The following is a 21,050-nucleotide window of genomic DNA, read 5'->3' on the forward strand; positions in this document are numbered from 1 at the left end:
CTGTCACAATGGGGAGAGGGTGGGCTAGAGGATATCTCTCTGATGTGCTATGGTTTGCTTGTGAGGAGCTTTTTTATTTTAGAATCATAAGAGTGTTGGAAGGGACTCTGGAGATCATCCAGTTTAACCAGTCAATGCAGGTTAGAGCATCCCTGACAGATGTAGCCATCTAAGCTCTGCTTAAATAATTCCAAAAAGGGAAAACCCACCACCTCCTGAGGCTCTCTCTTCCGCTACCAAACAGCTCTCACCGTTGGGATGTTTTCCCCTGTGTTTAGCCAATCTGGTTCCCTGCGATTCCCACTCAAGAGCAGTGCCGGCTCCAGGTTTTGGGGGGCCCTTGGGCAAGACATCCTCCGTGGGCCCCCTCCCTCAGCGAGTCAACCTTCTCACCCCCACTGTCACCAGCTGCTCTTGCTCCTCCTCCTCTTTCTCATCATTGGTACCCACTGCTTGCTTGACAGGCAGAGAGCCAGGAGCAAGTTGGCAGTAGTGTTATCCATCACTGGGAAGTCCTATTTGTTTTTGGCTTGACAGATCCCTGCAGCGGCCCCAACTCAGCGCACTTTTGCAAGCCAAGCAGGGGATCAGTCCCCGTAACTTGGGAACTTTGCCACTTTTTTTTTTTATCCACGAGTCGTGATTTGTGCAAGATCACGAGTATAAATATTTACAGAAATCGCAAATTGTGCAAAATCGCGGCCATACATAGTGCAATTTGCACAAAACTGCAGGTGTAAATGGTCATCTGCATGACAGCCTTGTAGATATTTGAAGACCGCTACCATGTCTCCCCTTAATCTTCTTCCATCTCCAGGCAAAACATCCTCAGCTCTTTCAACCGTTCCTCATAGGACTTGATTTTCAGCCCCCTCCCCCTCCTGGTCTCTCTTCTTGATTTGTCAATCTCCGTCTTAAAATGCAGTGCCCAGACCTGGACACAGCTGACTGCATTCAGGGGCGGCATTAAAAACATAGCCCCTACATGCAATCAGGAGTAGGGCAGCCCACTCCCTACAACCTCATTCTACTGCAGGTTTAGATCACGCCAGATAGAGCAGCCTTCCCCAAGCTGGAGCCCTCCAGATGTGTTGTACTACAGCTCCAAGCATGCCCAGCCACGTTGCTGGCAGTTGTAGTCCAACAGATCTGGAGGGCCCCAGCTTGGGGAAGGCTGAGATAGAGGATAGGTTTATTTTTTTTACAAGTCACCTCCAAAATTAAGGAGATATTTCAAAAGTGGGTCCCATATTGCAGGCTAGATGGGGCTGCATCGAACGAAGTCTAAAGGCCTCCGGTGCAAACAACAGAAAAAAAGCCGTTGTTATCTCCAATGGGGTTGAAACATCTGGAACTTCTCATCCAGGAAGAAGAGGGAGGATGGCTCAAGGCAGGGGTGATCTCCAGATGCTTTGGACTTCCATCACCCCTGACCACTGGCGATGCTGACTAGGGCTGATGGGACTAGTAGTCCAACACACCTGGGGGGCATCCCTGCCCTGAGCCGCGGCTCAAGATAATGACTATGGGATCTGTGATAGTTAAGAAGTCCAGATAATATTAAAAAATGCAAATCCGAACCAAGTTATCACCTGACCAGGCTGGGGGAGAAGAGGAGCACCACTATCCCAGGCTGAGGCAGGAGTCCTCCCCTCCACGCAAGTGCTGTGAGCACAATTCTAGGCTTGGGTGCCAGCCCCCCAAGCCCTTACCTTGAAGAGGTTGATGTTGTCAATCTGGCACTGGAATAGAAAGTCATTGATAGATTTCAGCTGTACCCCTTGGAAAGAGAGAGAAGATAAGGCCATCATCATACACCAGAAATGGAAATGTTTCTTCCTCACTCCCAGTTAGGGACATAGGAAGCTGCCTTATATGGAGTCAGACCCTGGGTCCATCTAGCCCAGAACTGTCGCCACCGAGTGGCAGCAACGCCTCCCCAGGGTTTCAGGCAGGCGTTTTCCCAGCCCTGCCCAGAGAAGACGGGGATTGAAGCTGGACCTGCATGGAAAGCAGGTGCTCTGCCACTGAGCTACAGTCTCTCCCTATTAGGCCTACTGGCCAAGCCATGTCATTTTACTCACTGGAGGAAAGCACACACACAGCCTACCTGTTTGTGGAACGCTCTGAGTATTTGGGTTTTGATTGAAATTTCCTGTAGGAAGCAGAGAAGAGAAGCAGTCGAAATCATGGACAAAGGAGCTCTGCTGAATCAAGGCACATTTTCTGAAACAATCCTAACAGGTGAACCAGTAAGCTGCAATGCTAAGCATCCTTACTAGAGACGATGTCCCCCGGAAAGTGGGGCTTACTTCTGCACAACTACAATTTGGCTTATGCTATAAACAAGCAGCCTTCCCAACCTGGCACCCTCCAGATGTTTTAGACTTCAACTCCCATCAGCCCCAGCCAGCAAGGCCAGAAATGCTGGGAGTTGTAGTCCAAAACATCTGGAGGTCACCAGGTTGAGGAAGGCAGCTGTAAAAGTCCAGCCAGACAGGGGCTGCACAACAGCTTGCTTTTTCGCCCCTGGCCTCTTGCTTTCCTTCCAAGGCCATCCCTTTGAGGGAGGTGTTCTTTTTCTACGCTGTTTAGTCAAGGTTGAATCTCTACTAAACACAGATTCTGATTTGCTTCTAATTAAAAAGTTTATTGCATCTGTACGCACATTAAAGCAAATTTCAACAAGCAATCTGGAATTTGATTACATTAAGCTGTAGCAAGTTCAGTAAATACTGAAAGTTAATGTAATTACACGGCTTATATCCAAGGCAGAAGTGCACACCTGAGGAAAAACGTGCACAGCAAGGGCAACAGGGATTCCGTTAACAAAAGCTTAAAAACAAAACTTTGTCCTTTACTTGTTGTGTGTTTCCCTTACATCTATCCTGTTAGGATGAACACAACTTGAAACTGAGGAAGGACTGGGGGAGAAACTGAAGATGGTGGTGACCCCCAGAGGAATGGGTTGGAGGGCGTGGGAAAACAGTGCACTGGCTGGAATTCATTCAGGCCCTGCTCCGCCTTTCTGGAATCCATTGCTCTCCCCACTACCCACACACATGGTAATGCAGAAGCTCCAAGAATGATGGATTGTCCCTGCAGCCCATATAATGGTCGCTTGCTGTATCTCACAATGTGATTTGGCTCGATGCCTGAAGTGTATGACATTCCACCAGGGAAAAGGAGCAGTATTGAAAATGGCGGGAACCTGAGCTCCCCTTCTTACCTCCAAGAACAGCCACAAATCTCTCCAGCAAAAACAGAATCTGTTTAATGTACATCAGGTTCTTTGCTTTCAGGCGTTTCCTATGACAAGGAATCAGACAGATCAATGCACACAAGTAGAATTCCAGACAGAACATGGCTAAGTTGGACTCAGGGACAGACCTGCTAGGGCTCATGGAAAGAGTTATGCCACTGGGGGTGAACTAACAACCTATCTACCCAAATATTACTGGCATCCTACTACCTTTGCTGTAGGAGAGCTTGTTCAGAGTAGGCACCAGTAATCAACTTAAGGTGCAATCCTATGCACGTTTAGATGGGGAAAAGTCCTACTTTTTCCTGTCTAAATGTGCACAGGATTCCTCCCTTACAGCTATAAACAGTACAGCATGGTGGCTAAGAAGGTGAGCTATGAGCCAGGAAGTTCCCAATTCAAATCTTGTCTAGCCATGAAGTCACTGGCTGCAGTTAGATGTAATGGTCAGTAAACCATGGTTTGCTATTACCAGGACGAACAGCCTCTTGGACTTACAGGCTCCTCCTCCCCTTCCTACACACAGAAGGGGAGATTAGAAACTTCCTAGCCTGGTTAGCAACAAACCCTAGTTTGCCATTGTGTCCAAACGTGGGAAACTAGGGATTGCTGGCAGAATGGGCCCCAAGCTGTAAATATCCTCACCTATATCGCTCCATGTACTGCAACAGCTGGGAATGGGCGCAGCAAAGCTATAATGGAAATGAATGATAAGAATGTAAGGAAAGCCCTGCTCCATCAGGCCAAAGGCCTACCTAGTCCAGCATTTTGTTTCCCACAGTGGCCAACCAGATGCTGATGGGGAGCCCATAAGCAGGACACAAACACCAGAGCACCTTCTTGCTCATGTTCCCCAGCGACTGGAATGGAGAGACATACTGCTTTTGATACTGGAGGTAATATTTAGCCACTGACAGCCTTCTCCTCCATGAAAACATTGGCACTGAAGGTAGCTTGCAAAATACCACGGAGAACCTAACAAGCAGGTTCCAAAGCAGAGGCCTCCAAGCCTGACTCACCTGAGAACCGCTAACCTGGGCACTGTAGATGCAGGTGATGGTATCAATCAGATTGTGAGCTTCATCAATGATCACCACCTGATCCTTCAGCTTGATCCCAGAGGCGCTTCTGGTAGCTTCATGCAGAAGCGTTTGATATGGCAGCACCACCAACTGTAGGACAGACAACAGAAGCTTTCATTACAAGGGAGGTTTGTTGGTCTTGTATTACCAGCTGCAGAACAAATTTCTGGGGCAAAAAGGAATTACACATTACAATTTGATATGATTTTTTTTTAGGTATGCACAAACGGGGGAAAAATTGGGTTTGCAAACATGTATACCACACACCTGCATAGTCATCAGGAAGTCAGGAATGGTTTGCACCCCTGCTGAGTGTACTTGCAGCAGCAAACCCAGGGTACCTCGCGTATAATGTGCGAAAACATCCTAAGAAAGGCATATAAGTAGGGAGCAGTAGGGAGCTAGCTAAGGCCTTCTCCTAGGTAGACAGAGGGCAGTATCCAGTGATGACATTCCACAAACACAAATAGCGTGAGTGGAGCGCCGCTAAATCTTTCCTTTGTGGAAGTGGTTGCCCATTATACTTGTGCGGTTGCACAACCAGCTGCACAATGCATTGCACAATGGGTGCATGCAGTTTCATAAATGGTTGCACAAGTGGAATGCACAACGTGTTGCACAACACGATGGACAACAGCTTGCACAACAGGGTGCACAAGAGTTACGCAAAACTGCTTGTGCAACTGTGCTTGCACAAACGTAACTTTAGTTGGATTCTTCTCTTGTGCATAGTTCAGAACTTAGTTGCCGCTAATGCAATGTCATTTGCGCTAATGGAATGACACAGTTGGATACTGCCCAGACAGTCCTAAATGGCAGGCACTACTAGGTTTGTACTAGGGCTTCTCAGGCACTTTTAAGTTGATCGCTCTTCTGTCTTTTAACAGATCAATTACACTTAAACCCATCTACGTCTTGCCGAAAAACCTCAATATAGGTGCTTTTTTGACATGTCAAAGGACTTGTAAGATAATGTACAATTAAAAGAACACTGACCATGAGAAGACCACTTCTAATATTTTTCCCCATTCTATATTAATTACAATAACAAACCAGACCCAAAATAGCCTCAAACAGATAATTCAATGTGCCCTAAAATCATATCTCTGCACCTAATTATAACATGACCCTCACGTATTAAAAATTGGTCCTTGCTAGTCAGGGAATTCTAACACTTAAAGCTTGCAGCCCAAGTTCGTACACTCAGCTTTAAACCTGCTTTCTCCTCAAAACCTACCCCATGACAATTTAGGGTGCAATCCTATGCAGGTCTAAATCTGCACAGGATTGCGCCCTTAGAGCTCAATTTTTGGAAAAGACATGATTTTTGCACATCTTGTTTAGTAGAAGAAGTCAAGGCTATAAAGGAAGAACACTGGGTGGCTTGTGAGCCCCATGTCCCTTCAAGGCTGGAATACCAGGTACTCACCTGAGCAGCTGGGATGGCGTATCGGCTTCCGTAATATGGGCAGGCCTTCATTTCTTTCCCCAGAGTCACCAGCTGCTCTATATCCTTCACCTGGACCAGAACCTCATCCCGAAGAAACTGCATGTGCTCATAGGAGTAAAATGGACAAGTTGTTCGGCTCACACGCCTCTTCTTCCCCTCTGCCTCCTCTCCCAAGCTCTTCTTCTCTGAAGGTGAAAAAAGCCAGAAATAAAAGCTGCACGAGCAACATGGAAAAAAGTGTTTCATAGTAACATTTTAGTAGAGTCTGCATACGTGGCACTTCCTAGAACAGCCTTCCCCAACCTGAGTCCTTGCTGATGTTTTGGACTTCAACTCTCATCAGCCCCAGCCAGCATGGCCAATGGTCAGGGACTGATGGGAATTGTAGGCCAAAATATCTGGAGTGACCCAGGTTGGGGAAGGCTGTCCTAGAGGAACATAAGCAAAAGGCAAGTCCCTGCTCCAGCCTAATTTCAGAGAGCTACATGGAAAGACGGGAGAGGAAGAACAGCGAGGCAAAAGGTGAATATTTTATTTATTTCTGCATTTCTATCCAACCTAAGAAATATTCAAGTTGGCAAAGCATACAAGATCTGATTTAACACCTAAATCAAAATATTAAAGAGCAAACAACAATAAAACACTTGGTAAAAAAGAACAGCAGTCTGAAAAATTATTTTAACCAGTAGGGCCTAAACACACTTATCCTATATTTTATCCTCCAGGAGATAAGAGGCAAAGCAGGGTCATTCCGCCATCCCTGTTGAAAATCTTTTTCTTTTCCCTCCTCATCCCTTTTTCTTTATGTCTCATGTCTTTTTAGATTGTAAGCCTGTAGGCAGGAACTGTCTTGCTTTACTGATTGTTTGTAAGCCTCTCCAGGAGCCTTTTTTTGAGCCAAGGAGGGGCACTGTTGTTCATTCGGTCAGTCGCTTTCGAATCTTCATGACTTCATGGACCAGTCCACACCAGAGCTTCCTGTCGGCCACCGCCACCCCCAGCTCCCCCAAGGACCAGTCCGTCACCTCCAGAATATCATCCATCCACCTTGTCCTTGGTTGGCCCCTCTTCCTTTTGCCGTTCACTTTCCCTAGCATCAGCATCTTCTCCAGGGTGTCCTGTCTTCTCATTATGTGGCCAACATACTTCAGTTTTGCCTTTCATATCCTTCCCTCAAGTGAGCAGTCTGGCTTTCTTTCCTGGAGGATGGACTGGTTTGATCTTCTTGCAGTCCAAGGCACTCTCAGAATTTTCCTCCAGCACCACAGTTCAGAAGCATCTATCTTCCTTCACTCAGCCTTCCTTATGGTCCAGCTCTCGCAGCCATAGGTTGCTACAGGGAATACCATTGCTTTAACTATGCGGACCTTTGTTGTCAGTGTGATGTCTCTGCTCTTCACTATTTTATCAAGATTTGTCATTGCTCTCCTCCCAAGAAGTAAACGTCTTCTGATTTCCTGGCTGCAGTCAGCGTCTGCAGTAATCTTTGCGCCTAGAAAGACAAAGTCTGTCACTACCTCCACGTTTTCTCCCTCTATTTGCCAGTTAGCAATCAAGCTGGTTGCCATAATCTTGGTTTTTTTGAGGTTTAACTGCAACCCAGCTTTTGCACTTTTTTCTTTCACCTTCGTCATAAGGTTCCTCAGCTCCTCCTCGCTTTCAGCCATCAAAGTGATATCATCTGCATATCGGAGATTGTTAATGTTTCTTCCAGCGATTTTAACTCCAGCCTTGGCTTCATCAAGCCCAGCACGTCGCATGATGTGTTCTGCGTACAGGTTGAATAGGTAGGGTGAGAGTATACAACCCTGCCATACTCCTTTCCCAATCTTAAACCACTCCGCTGTTCCATGGTCTGTTCTTACGGTTGCTACTTGGTCGTTATACATTTTCCTCAGGAGGCAGACAAGATGACTTGGTATACCCATACCACCAAGAACTTGCCACAATTTGTTATGATCCACACAGTCAAAGGCTTTAGAATAGTCAATAAAACAAAAATAGATGTTTTTCTGAAACTCCCTGGCTTTTTCCATTATCCAGCGGATATTGGCAATTTGGTCTCTAGTTCCTCTGCCTTTTCTAAACCCAGCTTGTACATCTGGCAATTCTCGTTCCATGAATTACCTTACAGGCATGTGAAATAAGTGCCACTGTTCGATAGTTTGAACATTCTTTGGTGCTTCCCTTTTTTGGTATGGGGATATAAGTTGATTTTTTTCCAATCTGTTGGCCATTCTTGTGTTTTCCAAATTTGCTGGCATATGGCATGCATCACCTTGACAGCATCATCTTGCAAGATTTTAAACAGTTCACCTGGGATACCGTCATCTTCTGCTTAGGGATGTACGAAAATCACTTACCTTTCGCGGATTATGCTGATGATGGGGGGGGAGGCGCTCCGGAATCCTGGCCGGCCGGCTGTGCTCCGCAGCAATTCTGCGGAGCCGCCGGCCAGCTCCGCCAGCAGCCGGACATCCAGCCGCTGGCCAGCAGGGACGCAAATGGCGGCAGCCGTAGCCGCCGCCGTTTGCGTCCCTGCAGTCAGCTGTGATAGGCTACGTAAATGTTTACGTAACCTATCACGGCTGACTTAAAAAAAAAAAAAGCGCATACGCAAATGGCGGCGGCCATGGCCGCCGCCATTTGCGTTCCTTATTTTGGCACGTCTTAGTCTACGTAAACATTTACGTAGACTAAGATGGCGAAAATAAGGGGAACGCAAATAGCGTAACGTCTACGCTATTTGCATTCCCCTTATTTTCGCCGTCTTAGTCTACGTAAATGTTTACGTAGACTAAGATGTGCCAAAATAAGGAACGCAAATGGCGGCGGCCATGGCCACCGCCATTTGCGTACGCTCATTTTTATTTTTATTTTTTTTAAGTCAGCCGTGATAGGCTACGTAAACATTTACGTAGCCTATCACAGTGTTTTTTTAAAACCTAGCCGTGATAGGCTACGTAAATCTTTACATAGCCTATCACTTTTTTTGTTTTTTTGGTTTTTTAACCTGGAAATGGCGGCGGCAGCCGGTCGGAAGACTGGCTGCCGCAGCCACCGCCCCCAAACCACCACCAGAGCTGCCGCCACCAGGAAGATCCGCCCAAGGTAAGTCCCATCCCGGGGGGGGCAGGGGGGCGGGCCGTTCCACCACCACTTTCGGGGGGCCGAATGCGCTGGCATTCGGCCTCCCCGAGATCCATGGCGGAACTTTCGTACATCCCTACTCCTGCTGCCTTGTTATTAGCAATGCTTCTTAAGGCCCATTCAACCTCACTCTTCAGGATGTCTGGCTCCAGCTCACTGACCACACCGTCAAATTTATCCCCGATATTATTCTCCTTCCTATACAGATCTTCCGTATATTCTTGCCACCTTTTCTTGATCTCATCTGCTTCTGTTAGGTCCTTGCCATCTTTACTTTTGATCATACCCATTTTTGTCTGGAATTTACCTCTGATGTTTCTAATTTTCTGGAAGAGGTCTCTTGTCCTTCCTATTCTATTATCTTCTTCCACTTCCGCGCATTGCTTATTTAAAAATAATTCCTTCTCTCTTCTGGCTAACCTCTGGAATTTTGCATTGAATTGGGCATATCTCCCCCGATCACTGTTGCCTTTTGCTTTCCTTCTTTCTTGGGCTGCTTCCAGTGTCTCAGCAGACAGCCATTTTGCCTTCTTGGTTTTCTTTTTCTTTGGGACTTTTTTGTTGCCGCCTCCTGAACAATGTTGCAAACTTCTGTCCATAGTTCTTCCGGGACCCTATCTACTAAATCTAGTCCCTTAAATCTATTCTTCACCTCCACTGCATATTCATTAGGAATATTAGTGAGCTCATATCTAACTGATCTGTGGGTCTTCCCTATTCTCTTTAGTCTGATTCTAAATTGTGCAATAAGAAGTTCGTGATCTGAACTACAATCAGCTCCAGGTCTTGTTTTTACCGACTGCATAGATGTCCGCCACCTTTGGCTACAAAGGATGTCGTCAATCTGATTTCGGTATCGACCGTCTGGTGAAGTCCATGTATAAAGTCGTCTCTTAGGTTGTTGGAAGAGAGTGTTTGTTATGCACAGTGAGTTGTCTTGGCAAAATTATATCAGCCTATGTCCTGCTTCATTTTGTTCTCCCAGACCATGCTTGCCTGTAATTCCAGGTGTCGTTTGACTACCCAACTTAGCATTCCAGTCTCCTATAATGAAAATAACATCTTTTTTTGGCGTACTATCCAGTAGGTGCTGCAGATCCTCATAGAACTGATCTACTTCTGTTTTTTCAGCATCTGTGGTTGGGGCGTATATTTGGATCACTGTGATGTTAAATGGCTTACCCTGAATTCGAATTGAGATCATTCTGTCATTTTCTGGATTGTATCCAAGCACTGCTTTAGCCACTTTATTATTAATTATGAAGGCTACTCCATTTCTTCTGTGGTCCTCTTGTCCACAGTAGTACATCTGGTGGTCATTTGATGTGAAAAATACAGTAATAGCAAACTCATTATCTGCACATGAATCCCTTATGGAGCCAAAATGGTACCACTGAAACACATACAGCATCCACTGTTTTACGTTTGCACCATTAAAATCACCGCCACCATTAACCCAGCATGAAATACCGTCGTACCATGTTTATTCTTCTGCATCTCCAGACAGTGATCATTGATGAGCTGGACAGCTCCCAGGCGCCGAACCTCCTCATTGACACACAGGTTCTGTGACAGGCAGGCAAACAAAAGCAGAGGCTGGTTAGAAAAATGTCATATTTGAGTGCGTTCCCTTCCAGTGTTGTAGAACAGTCCTGCAAAGGGGGGGGGGGGGCGGGATGGTAATGATAAAAAGCCATACATGTTTAGACACAGAAACCCAAAAGGATGTTCAACATCAGTAATGCCACAAGGGTGACACACTTCCCAATATCTGATCTCTTCTACCGTGTGTGGATTCCCGAAGATATATACAGTCAGAGTCAGAAATATTGGAACAAGGATAACTGTTTTGGCAGTTGGCCTCTGTACACCACCACACTGAAGTTGAAAGGAAACACACCCAGATGGGAGCGAAGTCAGGACTTTCAGCTGTAATTCAAGGGGTGTGACAAAAGTGGGGCACTAACCATTCAGGAAGACTGAATGGCATACAGTGGCATACACACACACCCATCGTTGGGGACTCATAAGTAATGGAACAAACAAACATAATTTCAAACTTAAGAATCGCCTTTAATACCTGGATGAAAAACCTTTGCAGTCAATGACTGCCTGAAGTCTGGAACCCATGGACATGACCAAATGCGGAGTTTCCTCCCTCGAGATGCTTTGCCAGGCCTTTACTGCAGCTGCCTTCAGCTGCTGCTCGTTTGTGGGTCTTTCTGCCTTCAGTCTTGTCTTCAGTAAGTGAAAAGCATGCTCTATTGGGTGGAGATCAGGTGACTGACTTGGCCATTGAAGAACATCCCACTTCTTTGCCTTCAGAAACTCTTGGGTAGCTTTTGCTGTATGTTTTGGGTCATTATCCACCTGCAATATGAAGCGGCGTCCTATCAGTTTGGCAGCATTCGGCTGAATCTGAGCAGAAAGTACAGCCCTGTACACTTCAGAATTCATTCTGCTGCTTTTATCAGCAGTCAGGTGATCAATAAACACCAGTGACCTGGTTCCATTGGCAGCCATACATGCCCATGCCATAACACTGCCTCCACCATGTTTGACAGATGATGTGGTATGCTTTGGATCACGAGCTGTTCCTTTCCTTCTCCATACTTTTCTCTTCCCATCACTCTGGTACAAGTTAATCTTGGTTTCATCAGTCCAGAGAATCTTATTTCAGAACTGGGCAGGTTTTTTTAGGTGTTTGCTGGCAAAGGCTAATCTGGCCTGTCTGTTCTTGAGCGGTACCAGTGGTTTGCACCTTGTTGTGAAGCCTCTGTATGTTCATTCATAAAGCTGTCTCTTGACTGTAGATGTTGACAATGACATGCCTACCTCAAGAGCGTTCTTGACCTGGCTAGATGTTGGGAAAGGGTTCCTCTTCACCATGAGCAGCATTCTGCAGTCATCCACTTTAGTTGTCTTCCGTGGTCTTCCAGGTCTTTTGCTGAGCTTGCCAGTTAATTCCTTCTTTTTCAGGATGTTCCAAACTGTTGTGTTGGCCACTCCCAATGTTTTTGCTATCTCTCTGATGCATTTATGTTGTTTCCTCAGCCTAATGATGGCCTCCTTCACTCGCATGGACACCTCTTTGGCCCTCATGTTGGGAGTTCCAGTGAACAGCTACCAAATGCAAATGTAACACTCAGAACCACCTCCAGGCCTTTTATCTGCTTGATTGGTCATGGGATACCCAGGAAACATGCCACCCCTGGCCATGCAGCTGCTTGTCAGCCATTCGTTCCATTACTTATGAGCCACCAATGATGAGGGGGTGTGCATGCCACTGGCTTTACTTCCTGAATGGTTAGTGCCCCACTTCTGTCAAACCCCTTGAATTACAGCTGAAAGTCCTGACTTCGCTCCCATCTGGGTGTGTTTCCTTTCAACTTCAGTGTGGTGGTGTACAGAGGCCAACTGCCAAAACAGTGATCCTTGTTCCGATATTTCTGGCCCTGACTGTATTTTTATTTTTCCAGTTTACATGCTGGAATGCATAAAACAAAAACAGAAGATGCAATGATTCTTCACCTTGTAGGGTTTTAAAGGATTGCTTTAATGTTCTGCCACTGCTACTGGAAACCCTTTCCAAGTCAAAGATTCTAAGAGCAAGTCGGGCCACAACGTGCAGCACATCTGGCTCCCTCTTCATTCCCCACGAACGCTTAGTAAGGGAGCTGCATGATGACGTGACATCAATGCTTCATGCGCTTCCCCACCCAATATCAGTGGCTGTTGAGAGGGGAGAACACACAACTAAGGACGTCCCATCATACATTTCCCTACTCAATGTTATAGGGTGAGAAGGGGGAACCAGAGACCAGCTTGCTAATTTTGATGGCAACCCTGGCATCAAACCTGCCAAAGGGATGTTTTAGGAGCAACAGGAATGTCAGAATGCTCCAAGCTTACCTGCCTTGACCCCAAGGACACCAGCCGTGTCTCCTGGCCAAAAGGGCTCTTCTGAACCTCGTGCACGAACTGGGCCAGCTGGGAGTGTGTTCGGCTGCAGTAGTAGATCTGGGAAAGAGAAACAGAAAAGAAATGCAACTCAGAGGATAAGGCTACTAGTCCTGGTGGCTATATGCTACCTCCAGTACCAGAGGCAGTACGGTACATGGGCGGGAAGGTGCTGTTGCACTCATGTCCTGCTTGTCGGTTTCCGGTGGGCAGCTGGTTGGCCACTGCGTTAACACAATGCTGGACCAGATGGACCCTTGGTCTGATCCAGCAGGGCTCTTCTGATGTTCTTGGGAACAGAAGTCCAGATTGGATGTTACAGGATTTGTGCTTTTTCCCTGCTTCTGCAGCAGGACAAAGGGACATTTGCATGGCTTGCCCAACAAATACAAAATTTCACCTCCTACATCGGGGGGCAGAACCATAACTGGACCCGGAGGGTTCAGCTACGCCTGCCCCGCCTCCTTCCCAGAGGCGCAAAGGGGCCTCAGCGGCTTTGCTTCGCTGCACGCAGGGCTTCTGTGACTGGGAAAGTCGGCACACAGTGAAGTAGCACAGGGGAATCCCCACTGTTCTCTCCAATTTGTGATCACGGACTGGAGAGAACAGTGGGAATTCCTCTACCTCCTCCCGAACCCTTGGCAGCGGCAGCGCTTATGGGGAGGGTGGGGCTTGAAGTTCCACGGGGGCACAACCCTCCACGGGCCAGAGGTTCCGCACCCCTGCCCTAGATGAAGGTAGTGCCCTAGGGGCTTGCTAAAGCACAACCTGAGCACCCTTTGGAAAGTACGCAAGGGTTTCTTTCCCACTTAGGCTGGGTTTCAGTGAATGAGTCTGAGCTGAGGAGTTGGCCAGGAATCTCAATGGAGTTTAACAAATTTGTGTGAGGGTTTTTTTAACCCCAATCTGTTCTTATCCACCTTTATAGCCATAGGAACGGGACAAGTATACAACAAGATGAATAAGTGGCTGGGAGCAGGGGAGGAGTGAGGAATTCATGCAACCATGTCAGGGCACTTCCCATGTATCGTTTTGCAAAGCAGTTCTAGGACAGCTGCTGGAGCCTGACCTTCATTACATGTTCCTCCTCTAGATCATCATCCTCTTCTTCTTCTTCCCGTAACCTAAGGGGTGAAAATAGAAAGGCGGCCTCCTATTCAGTAGCTCCCCGAAACCTGTGTTTGTCCTATGCAGTGCCAAAGCCATAGCCTCGAGTGAACGAATCGCACAGCACTCGAGCTGGGCTCCAATAGCTTCCGTCCACCTCCTATGGAGAGTCAGCACTGTCCTGCCAGTTCCACACTCCTGTACCTCTAAGTCAGTTGGGGGAAAGGGGTGTGGGAGGGCCAGACTGAGACCACAGGGAGTCCATTCAAACATACTCCCTTCATGTTAAAACTAGCATATTAAAAACTTCACTCAGCACATAGGTGAAGTATGGAATTCGCTTCCAGAAGATGTAGTGATGGCCATCAATTTGGACAGCTTTAAATGGGGGTTAGACAAATTCCTGGAGGAGAAGGCTATCAGTGCCACCTCCACCATCAGAGGCAGTATACCTATGTACCCCAGTTGCTGGGGAACATGGGCAGGAGGGTGCTGCTGCACTCATGTCCTGCTTGTGGCTTTCCCGTGGGCAGCTGGTTGGCCACTGTGTGAACACAATGCTGGACTAGATGGACCCTTGGCCCAATCCAGCACAGCTCTTCTTATGTTCTTGGCATGTGAAGCTAAACTCTTCTCCACAATATGCTACAAACTGGGAGGAAGGAGAAAAGGAGTATGATGTGCAACGGGGGAGCATTTGAGCACAGAACCAAGCACCACTGTCCAAAGTGGTACAGTCAAGGAAAGAATTTGATCAGTTGATTCTGACCGTTATGCTGGTCCATCCTTGCTGGAAAACCTCTGTGGAAGGGGATCCCAGTTTCCCTGAGCCGCTTCGTCCCTCAGCGGAACATCTTACAGTCTCACTGCCATCCTTACCGACTTCCCGCTTTCTTCTCCTCATCGCTCTCGTACTCCGCAAGGATCAGATCTTCCTCGCTCGGATCCAGTGGCTCCGAAGAACCCGACTCGCCCGGACTGGACAAAACATCTTTACTGAGCTGGAGCAGATGCTCCATCTCCTCCTCTTCAAGCCTCTGTGACAAGTACAGTGGAATCATCAAGCACTCCAAGGCAATTAGCACATCATCCTCTAAGGCAGAGGGAGGAAAACTCTTTCGGTCTGGGGGCCGGATTGCCCGGCAGGATGAAGCTGATGGCAGCAAGCGGGTGGGGCCCCTCCCCTCCCTTCTGGCACCAAGCCAGAAACGTGGAAATCTACCCAATATGAACACATAATCCAATTATAGAATTCCTTCCCACTAATGGCCACTAACACAGATGTCTTAAAAGGGGATTGGATAAATTCAGAGTGTGTGTCACTAGCCATGATAGCTAAAGATTACACCTCCATATTCGTATTGATTACCAACAGCTGAGGACAGACAAGGGACAGCTATCGCCTTCATCCCCTGCTTGTGAGCTTCCAGGGTCTCTTGCTGTCCATCACTGGAAACAGAATGCTGGATCATATTTGGTCTGATCCAACAGACCAGGTCTTATTTGTCTACAGGTCAAATATTTGGCTGCAGCTCTTCATAAGCTTCCAATTTGTCCACTTCTGTCCTACTGCCCGACATTTTTCCATGGGGCTTTATGAGATGCCCTAAGAGAAATCATCATCAGAAATTTTATTTCAAGGGCCCTGATCCTATACAACCCATGGCCCTGTAAAACTCTAGCAACAACATTTGGACCTTTAGCAACTCAAGGACCTGCCTCTGGTGTCCAGGACAGCCCACCTTTCTTTTAGATGCATATTTCAGCTGCACATTGTGGCGGATTTGCTCAAGGCGTTCCTCTCGCTTCTTCCTTCTGATCTGCTCTTCCTAAAAGTCAAGTGAGAGTAAGCAAAGCTCAACCACAAAAGTCCTGAAACTAGAAGAGCAGCAGCAACATGTAGCTTCGGTGTCCACAGCGAATTCCAGGCATGTTACGCAAATCCCAGCTTTGGCCTTCCATAAATTATATGTGCGTCTAGTCCTCATTGAGGCATTACATTTTAAAACAGCAGCTGCAATGCAGGCGAAAAAGAAACTTAGTTTGTATGCAAGTGGCAGAGAATCTTTAGAAAATTACCCCAGAAATTTCTTTACTAGGTGAATCAGAGATGCAAAGTTAGTCAGTGAGCAGGTACAGTCAGAAACAAATCAGCATAAGATTTAGTGGTTGTGTATAGCATTACTAAAGACTACAGGTACTACCAAATATTTAATAGGGAAAATAGTGCCTGATGCATTTCAGGCAGATGCTATTCATCAATAACAGAATTAAAGTCTTTTCTCACTAAAAAAAGTGTTTTCTAAAAGATATTTGAGCGAAAGGAGATCTGTTAGTATACATGTCTTTAGCTGGAATAAGACTATATAGATTCTAACCCTGATGAAAAGCACATAAGGCACTATGCTCTCTATGCTCTCTATCTATTAACTATTTGATAGTATCTGCAATTTTAGCTTCTTCTTTTTTTTACCACTGGCGTACTACCACTAAACCTTTTGCTGGTACCTGGGGGTGGGAGGGCTGGTATTCCTTGGCCCTTTAGAGATAATTCCCCCATTTTTAGCTGCTTACAGTAGCGTTCCCCTTGGCTATAACACTGATTTTTTAAAAAATATCAAGAAGTGTTTGGGCACCATTTTCTCCCTGGCTTAGAGTTACAAACATATTCACATAATTATTCTGCACTTGACATATCACCTGCTTCTTTAAAGAGACAATCTGCATAAAAGACAGAAGGGTGGTGGTAGTTCAGGGATGCGGAACATGTGACTGTTGAACTGCAGCACCCATCATCCTTCACCATCGGCTATTCTGGCTAGGACTGATGGGGGTTGCCATCCAGACATTCCTCACCACTGTGCTGGATGGATGTGGCTACAAGATAAAGATGGAAGCTACAGAAGCAACTGTCAGATATGGATCGTCCTCCCCCCTTTGCAATCAACAGTTCACGGAGACTAGCTTCAGGCTGTCACTACTTTATTTTGCTAGGAGCTGGTCTCTTTACAAATGCACATTCCAGGAACACTCTCAGACTGCTTCAGGCCCCTAAACCACTAATCTGCGATCCCTAATAGAGTTGTCGACAGTTTGGGCGTGAACCTCTCATGGCCAGACTTGCTTCGCGGTGATGCCCCTCCCTTAGGGAGGGGTGGCTCCCTCCTATGATGGCTTCCAAGAGTGGTTATCCTGGCAGAGCGTCTAAACCCTGCCCCTAACTTTTCCCACTTGGCTCTGTGGCGCGGCCTCGCGCCTCTCGAGTCACGGCCCTCTTCCTCCTCCTCCTCCTCCTCGGCCATCTGTTTGTCGAGGCCTTCAGAGGAATCTCTCCCAGCATCTTGGCTCATTAGGGAGGTTCCCTCCCCAGCCTCTGATCTAACTGTTCCAACTCTGATTCAGAGTCGGAGCTGTCAAAAATCTCAAGGTGCTTGGACTCATCCCTGACAGCAGCAGTGTCTACCACATATCCTTTTCTATTTACATCTCTGCATTCACCATCTCATTTGGTCTTGCTCTACTCAAGGGATAGGCAACCAGGTGTCCTCCAGATGTTTTGGACTACACTTTCCATCATCCCTGGCCCTTGGACCTGCTCGCTGGTGCTGATGGGAGTTGCAGTCTGAAACATCTGGAGGGCACCAAGCTGCCAATCCTTGCCCTAGTCAATCTTACCTTCAGCCTATGTACTGATTCCCGCTCTTCTTTCTTCTGCACAAACTGGGCTATCCAATCTGGCTCTCTGGTCGAGGTCTGGCTGGCTGTAGTCTCTGTTATGCCTTTCTCAAGCTGCTCTTTCGTATCCTTCCCATTAATTTCAACTGCCAGTAGCCGGGCCTCTTCCTGCCTCTTTTTCTCTTCAAAGTCTCGGAGCCATGAGAGGGCTCCACAAATAAGACTTAAAGATTTTCCCTAAAAATAAAAAAGATGTTTTTAAAAAACAACATATTTATTACAAAAACCTAGGCAGGGCCATTAACATTTAAACACAAAAATGAAATCCCCCAAATTCTTTACAGTGTAATTATTTTTCATAAGCTACCTACCTGCTAGCCAGCTATTCACCTAGGTAGAGTAGCTATTTATTTGAAGTATTTTTATCCTGCTCCTCAGCCAAAAAGGCTCTACGTATCATAAGGAAAGCAAGACAGTCCCTGCCCGTAGGCCAACAATCCAAAAAGACAAAAGGAAAAAGGAGTGGGGAGGGAAGAGGAGGAAAACATTATGCCTTTCACAGCAAGGCTGGCGGAATGGCCACTTCCCACTCTCATCTCTCTCAATACAGTCTGCTGGAATGGTTGCTGGTGGTGTCAGCTGAGGGTGCAGGACCCTTCATGGACGTGGGCTTCGCCAGAACTTGCAGAATGGCCCTGCTTCCCCCTCTCAGCAAAGCAGGCAGTCAAGCAGCAAACCACGCCGCTGTTTCTCCCCTACCCTTTCCATCCACTGCCTCTTCTCTGGCTGCCACTGAGCCCACAGCCCTTCCCCCCTAATGCAGGGCATTCCTTCCTTCATCCACATGCATGTCACATAGAGTTTGAAGGGTCGCTAGCAGAAAGACAAAGCATAAGCATTTTAAATAAATAACACATCAATAGAGACATACAGTGCCAGTCGGACTCTCAAATATGCCAATCTTTCCCTTTTCCAAGACCTCATAAAGTTTAGCCATGAAGTCTTCCTGAATGGGATATGGTGTGTAAGGAAATGGAAACTTCATTAAGGGCTTTTCTTGGATTTCCCCAGCCATCTCCTGCAATGAAAAAGAAACCCATAATAAAACACTATGAAACATCTTACCTTTGACTTCTATAGACAGCACTTTACGAAGGCACGCTAAAAGGAGATCATAAGAATGTAACAAGAACCCTGTTTGATCGGACCAAAGGCCTACACAGTCCAGCATTCTGTTTGCACCATGGCCAACCAGATGCCTGTGGGAAGCCCACAAGCAGGACATGAGCACAACAGCACAGCTCCGAAAGAAAATACTACATAAGCAGACGGGAACATCACAGGGATTGCCAAAGCAACCCTCTCCCGTGCTGCCCACATCCGAAGTTGCCTAATAAATCCAGCAGTGACACCAATGGCCTGCAAGGCTGAATTCATCCCTCAGCTATCTTAGGACTGTTTTACAGGACTTGGTATGGATGTGCCAACAGGTGGGCTAAAACTGCTTAGTTGTGCGGTGCCTGACATGGCAAACGTGCATATTTAAATTGGGCCAAAATTATGCATGATGAGGTGGCAGGCTAAAATATTAAGACTACTGGACTGTACCAGTTTAGACTGCCGGTGGGGCACCTGGCATTTCTGGACGCTTCCTCAACATACAACCCGCCTCTCTGGATGTCGAAAAGTAGCACATCAAAGAGAAAAATCTGTGATTCTAGCCTTCGTTTCCCGTTACGCTGGTGACCGGCCCACGCCACGCCTGTTGCAACTGGAACAGGCAGCAAGGGTTTGCAGCACAGCTGTAGGAGGGCTCCTGGCCTGGCTCCTGCCTCTCCACTTCTGTGCAGCTGCCTGTCCTGTACTGGCGCTGCAGTCAAGGACAAAACCACACTAAACTTGGGGAGGGGAGGAAAGGGGGGGAGGGGCTGCATATAGACCATGGTGCACAATGGAGTGTGTCCGTGTGTGTCTCTCTCTCATACTTTGGACTGGACTTGTCAGCAGCAGGCTTGCTCAAAAGGTTATCTTCCACTGTGGGTTTGTCCCCTAGAACTGAGGCGCCAATCTTACACGGACATTTTACTTCTGAATAGACAGACATGCGTACGATTGTGCTGTGAGTACTGGGTAGTATCTCCGGGGGAGAGAAGAGGGAGCTGAAAGTCCCTCTCGTTATGTTTAGAACAAACAACTCTGGTTTGAGGCACATCCACCCCAGACAAAACCTGAAATGCTGGCTGGCTGGGGCAAGCTGGGAACTGTAGGACTTTTTTTCTGTCTAAACATGCGTAGGATTGCCTCCTTACAGAGCAATCCTACACAGGACTGCAGCTCAGTGGTAGAGCACATGCTTTGGATGCAGTAGTCCCAGGTTCAATCCCATACTTCTGCAGATAGAGCTGGGAAGGACATCTTCTTGAGACCTGCACAGCTGCTGCCAATCAGTGCACAGAGCTGAGCTAGATGAACCAATGGTCTGACACAGTAGAAGGCAGCTTCCTACGTTCCCTGAAAAATATGTTTCCACTGTATTCAATAACAACAAAGTCCTGGGACACCTTAAAGACTAACACATTGATTCTGGCATACATTTTCACAGACTATAGGCCACTTTATTCATTCATTTATTTCATTTCTATACCGCCCAACAGCCGAAGCTCTCTGGGCGGTTCACAAAAATTAAAACCAAGCAGCACGCAATAAAACAATTTAAAATATACAGAACATTAAAACCACTTTATCAGCTGCATGGAATATTACGGAGGCTTAGAATACTGCACGCATGGGGGGAAGAGATCGTAAACAGTGGGGCCAGAAGGAAATTAAATGCAGGAAGTACTGAGAAGCGCCAATCACGTTATTAACTGTGATCATTCACAGTGCAGCTGTTGCTGATTGCACAAAACGTGCCGGCACGCCGGTGTTCAGCTAATTAACACACGCAGTGGCGGGGGGGGGGGGGAATCCTTTATCCCGATTCAGGCCCCTGGTGATAGAATTGAACCTGCTTATGAATTCTAACTCTGCTACCAAAGAACCCGCCTACTCTCTGGAAACGGCAGACGACGGGGCTATCCCCTAGGCAGGCGCGCCTGGATTTGCAGGAATCCTCGCCTTCCAAGGAAAAGACCCCGAGAGCTTAATGATAAAGGGCGGGACAGAAGTGTTTTGAGGGAATAAATGAATCCTCTGGACTTCAGCTGCCCCCTGACAGGCAGGCACTCCGCCCACTCCTGGCACAGCTCCGGCGGTCGCCAAGGCGGTGGGGAGACGGGGGCGAGGCGAGAACGCGGGAGCAGCTTCCCGCCCGGCCGCCCGCGGTGCCCCACAGCAGACTCGCCCCGACCTCCGCGAAGCGCCA

General features: G+C 47.2%; 1 protein-coding gene across 6 annotated transcripts in view; it reads right to left on the bottom strand.

The window, feature by feature from the left end:
- Nucleotides 1-21,050, bottom strand: part of DDX11 (DEAD/H-box helicase 11) — an 84,466-nt gene that overhangs the window by 62,380 nt on the left and 1,036 nt on the right. For 4 of the 6 annotated variants that reach the window (XM_084809360.1, XM_084809364.1, XM_084809362.1 and 1 more), the window contains exons 2-14: nucleotides 18,618-18,764; nucleotides 17,687-17,923; nucleotides 15,754-15,840; nucleotides 14,891-15,048; nucleotides 13,974-14,028; nucleotides 12,857-12,964; nucleotides 10,423-10,510; nucleotides 5,774-5,979; nucleotides 4,282-4,434; nucleotides 3,908-3,954; nucleotides 3,230-3,309; nucleotides 2,111-2,155; nucleotides 1,713-1,780 (exon numbers count right to left, since the gene is read on the bottom strand). In XM_084809360.1, coding sequence (XP_084665486.1) covers nucleotides 1,713-1,780; nucleotides 2,111-2,155; nucleotides 3,230-3,309; nucleotides 3,908-3,954; nucleotides 4,282-4,434; nucleotides 5,774-5,979; nucleotides 10,423-10,510; nucleotides 12,857-12,964; nucleotides 13,974-14,028; nucleotides 14,891-15,048; nucleotides 15,754-15,840; nucleotides 17,687-17,923; nucleotides 18,618-18,764 — 1,479 coding nt within the window. Of the gene's footprint in view, nucleotides 1-1,712; nucleotides 1,781-2,110; nucleotides 2,156-3,229; nucleotides 3,310-3,907; nucleotides 3,955-4,281; nucleotides 4,435-5,773; nucleotides 5,980-10,422; nucleotides 10,511-12,856; nucleotides 12,965-13,973; nucleotides 14,029-14,890; nucleotides 15,049-15,380; nucleotides 15,582-15,753; nucleotides 15,841-17,686; nucleotides 17,924-18,617; nucleotides 18,765-20,735; nucleotides 21,028-21,050 lie in introns of those variants that run through there. The other 2 variants (XM_084809365.1, XM_084809366.1) reach the window with 2 other exon arrangements.

Source organism: Heloderma suspectum, chromosome 7 (genome assembly GCF_057233095.1).
Source record: "Heloderma suspectum isolate Gila_16-S chromosome 7, 16-S_ref, whole genome shotgun sequence".
NCBI lineage: Eukaryota > Metazoa > Chordata > Lepidosauria > Squamata > Helodermatidae > Heloderma > Heloderma suspectum.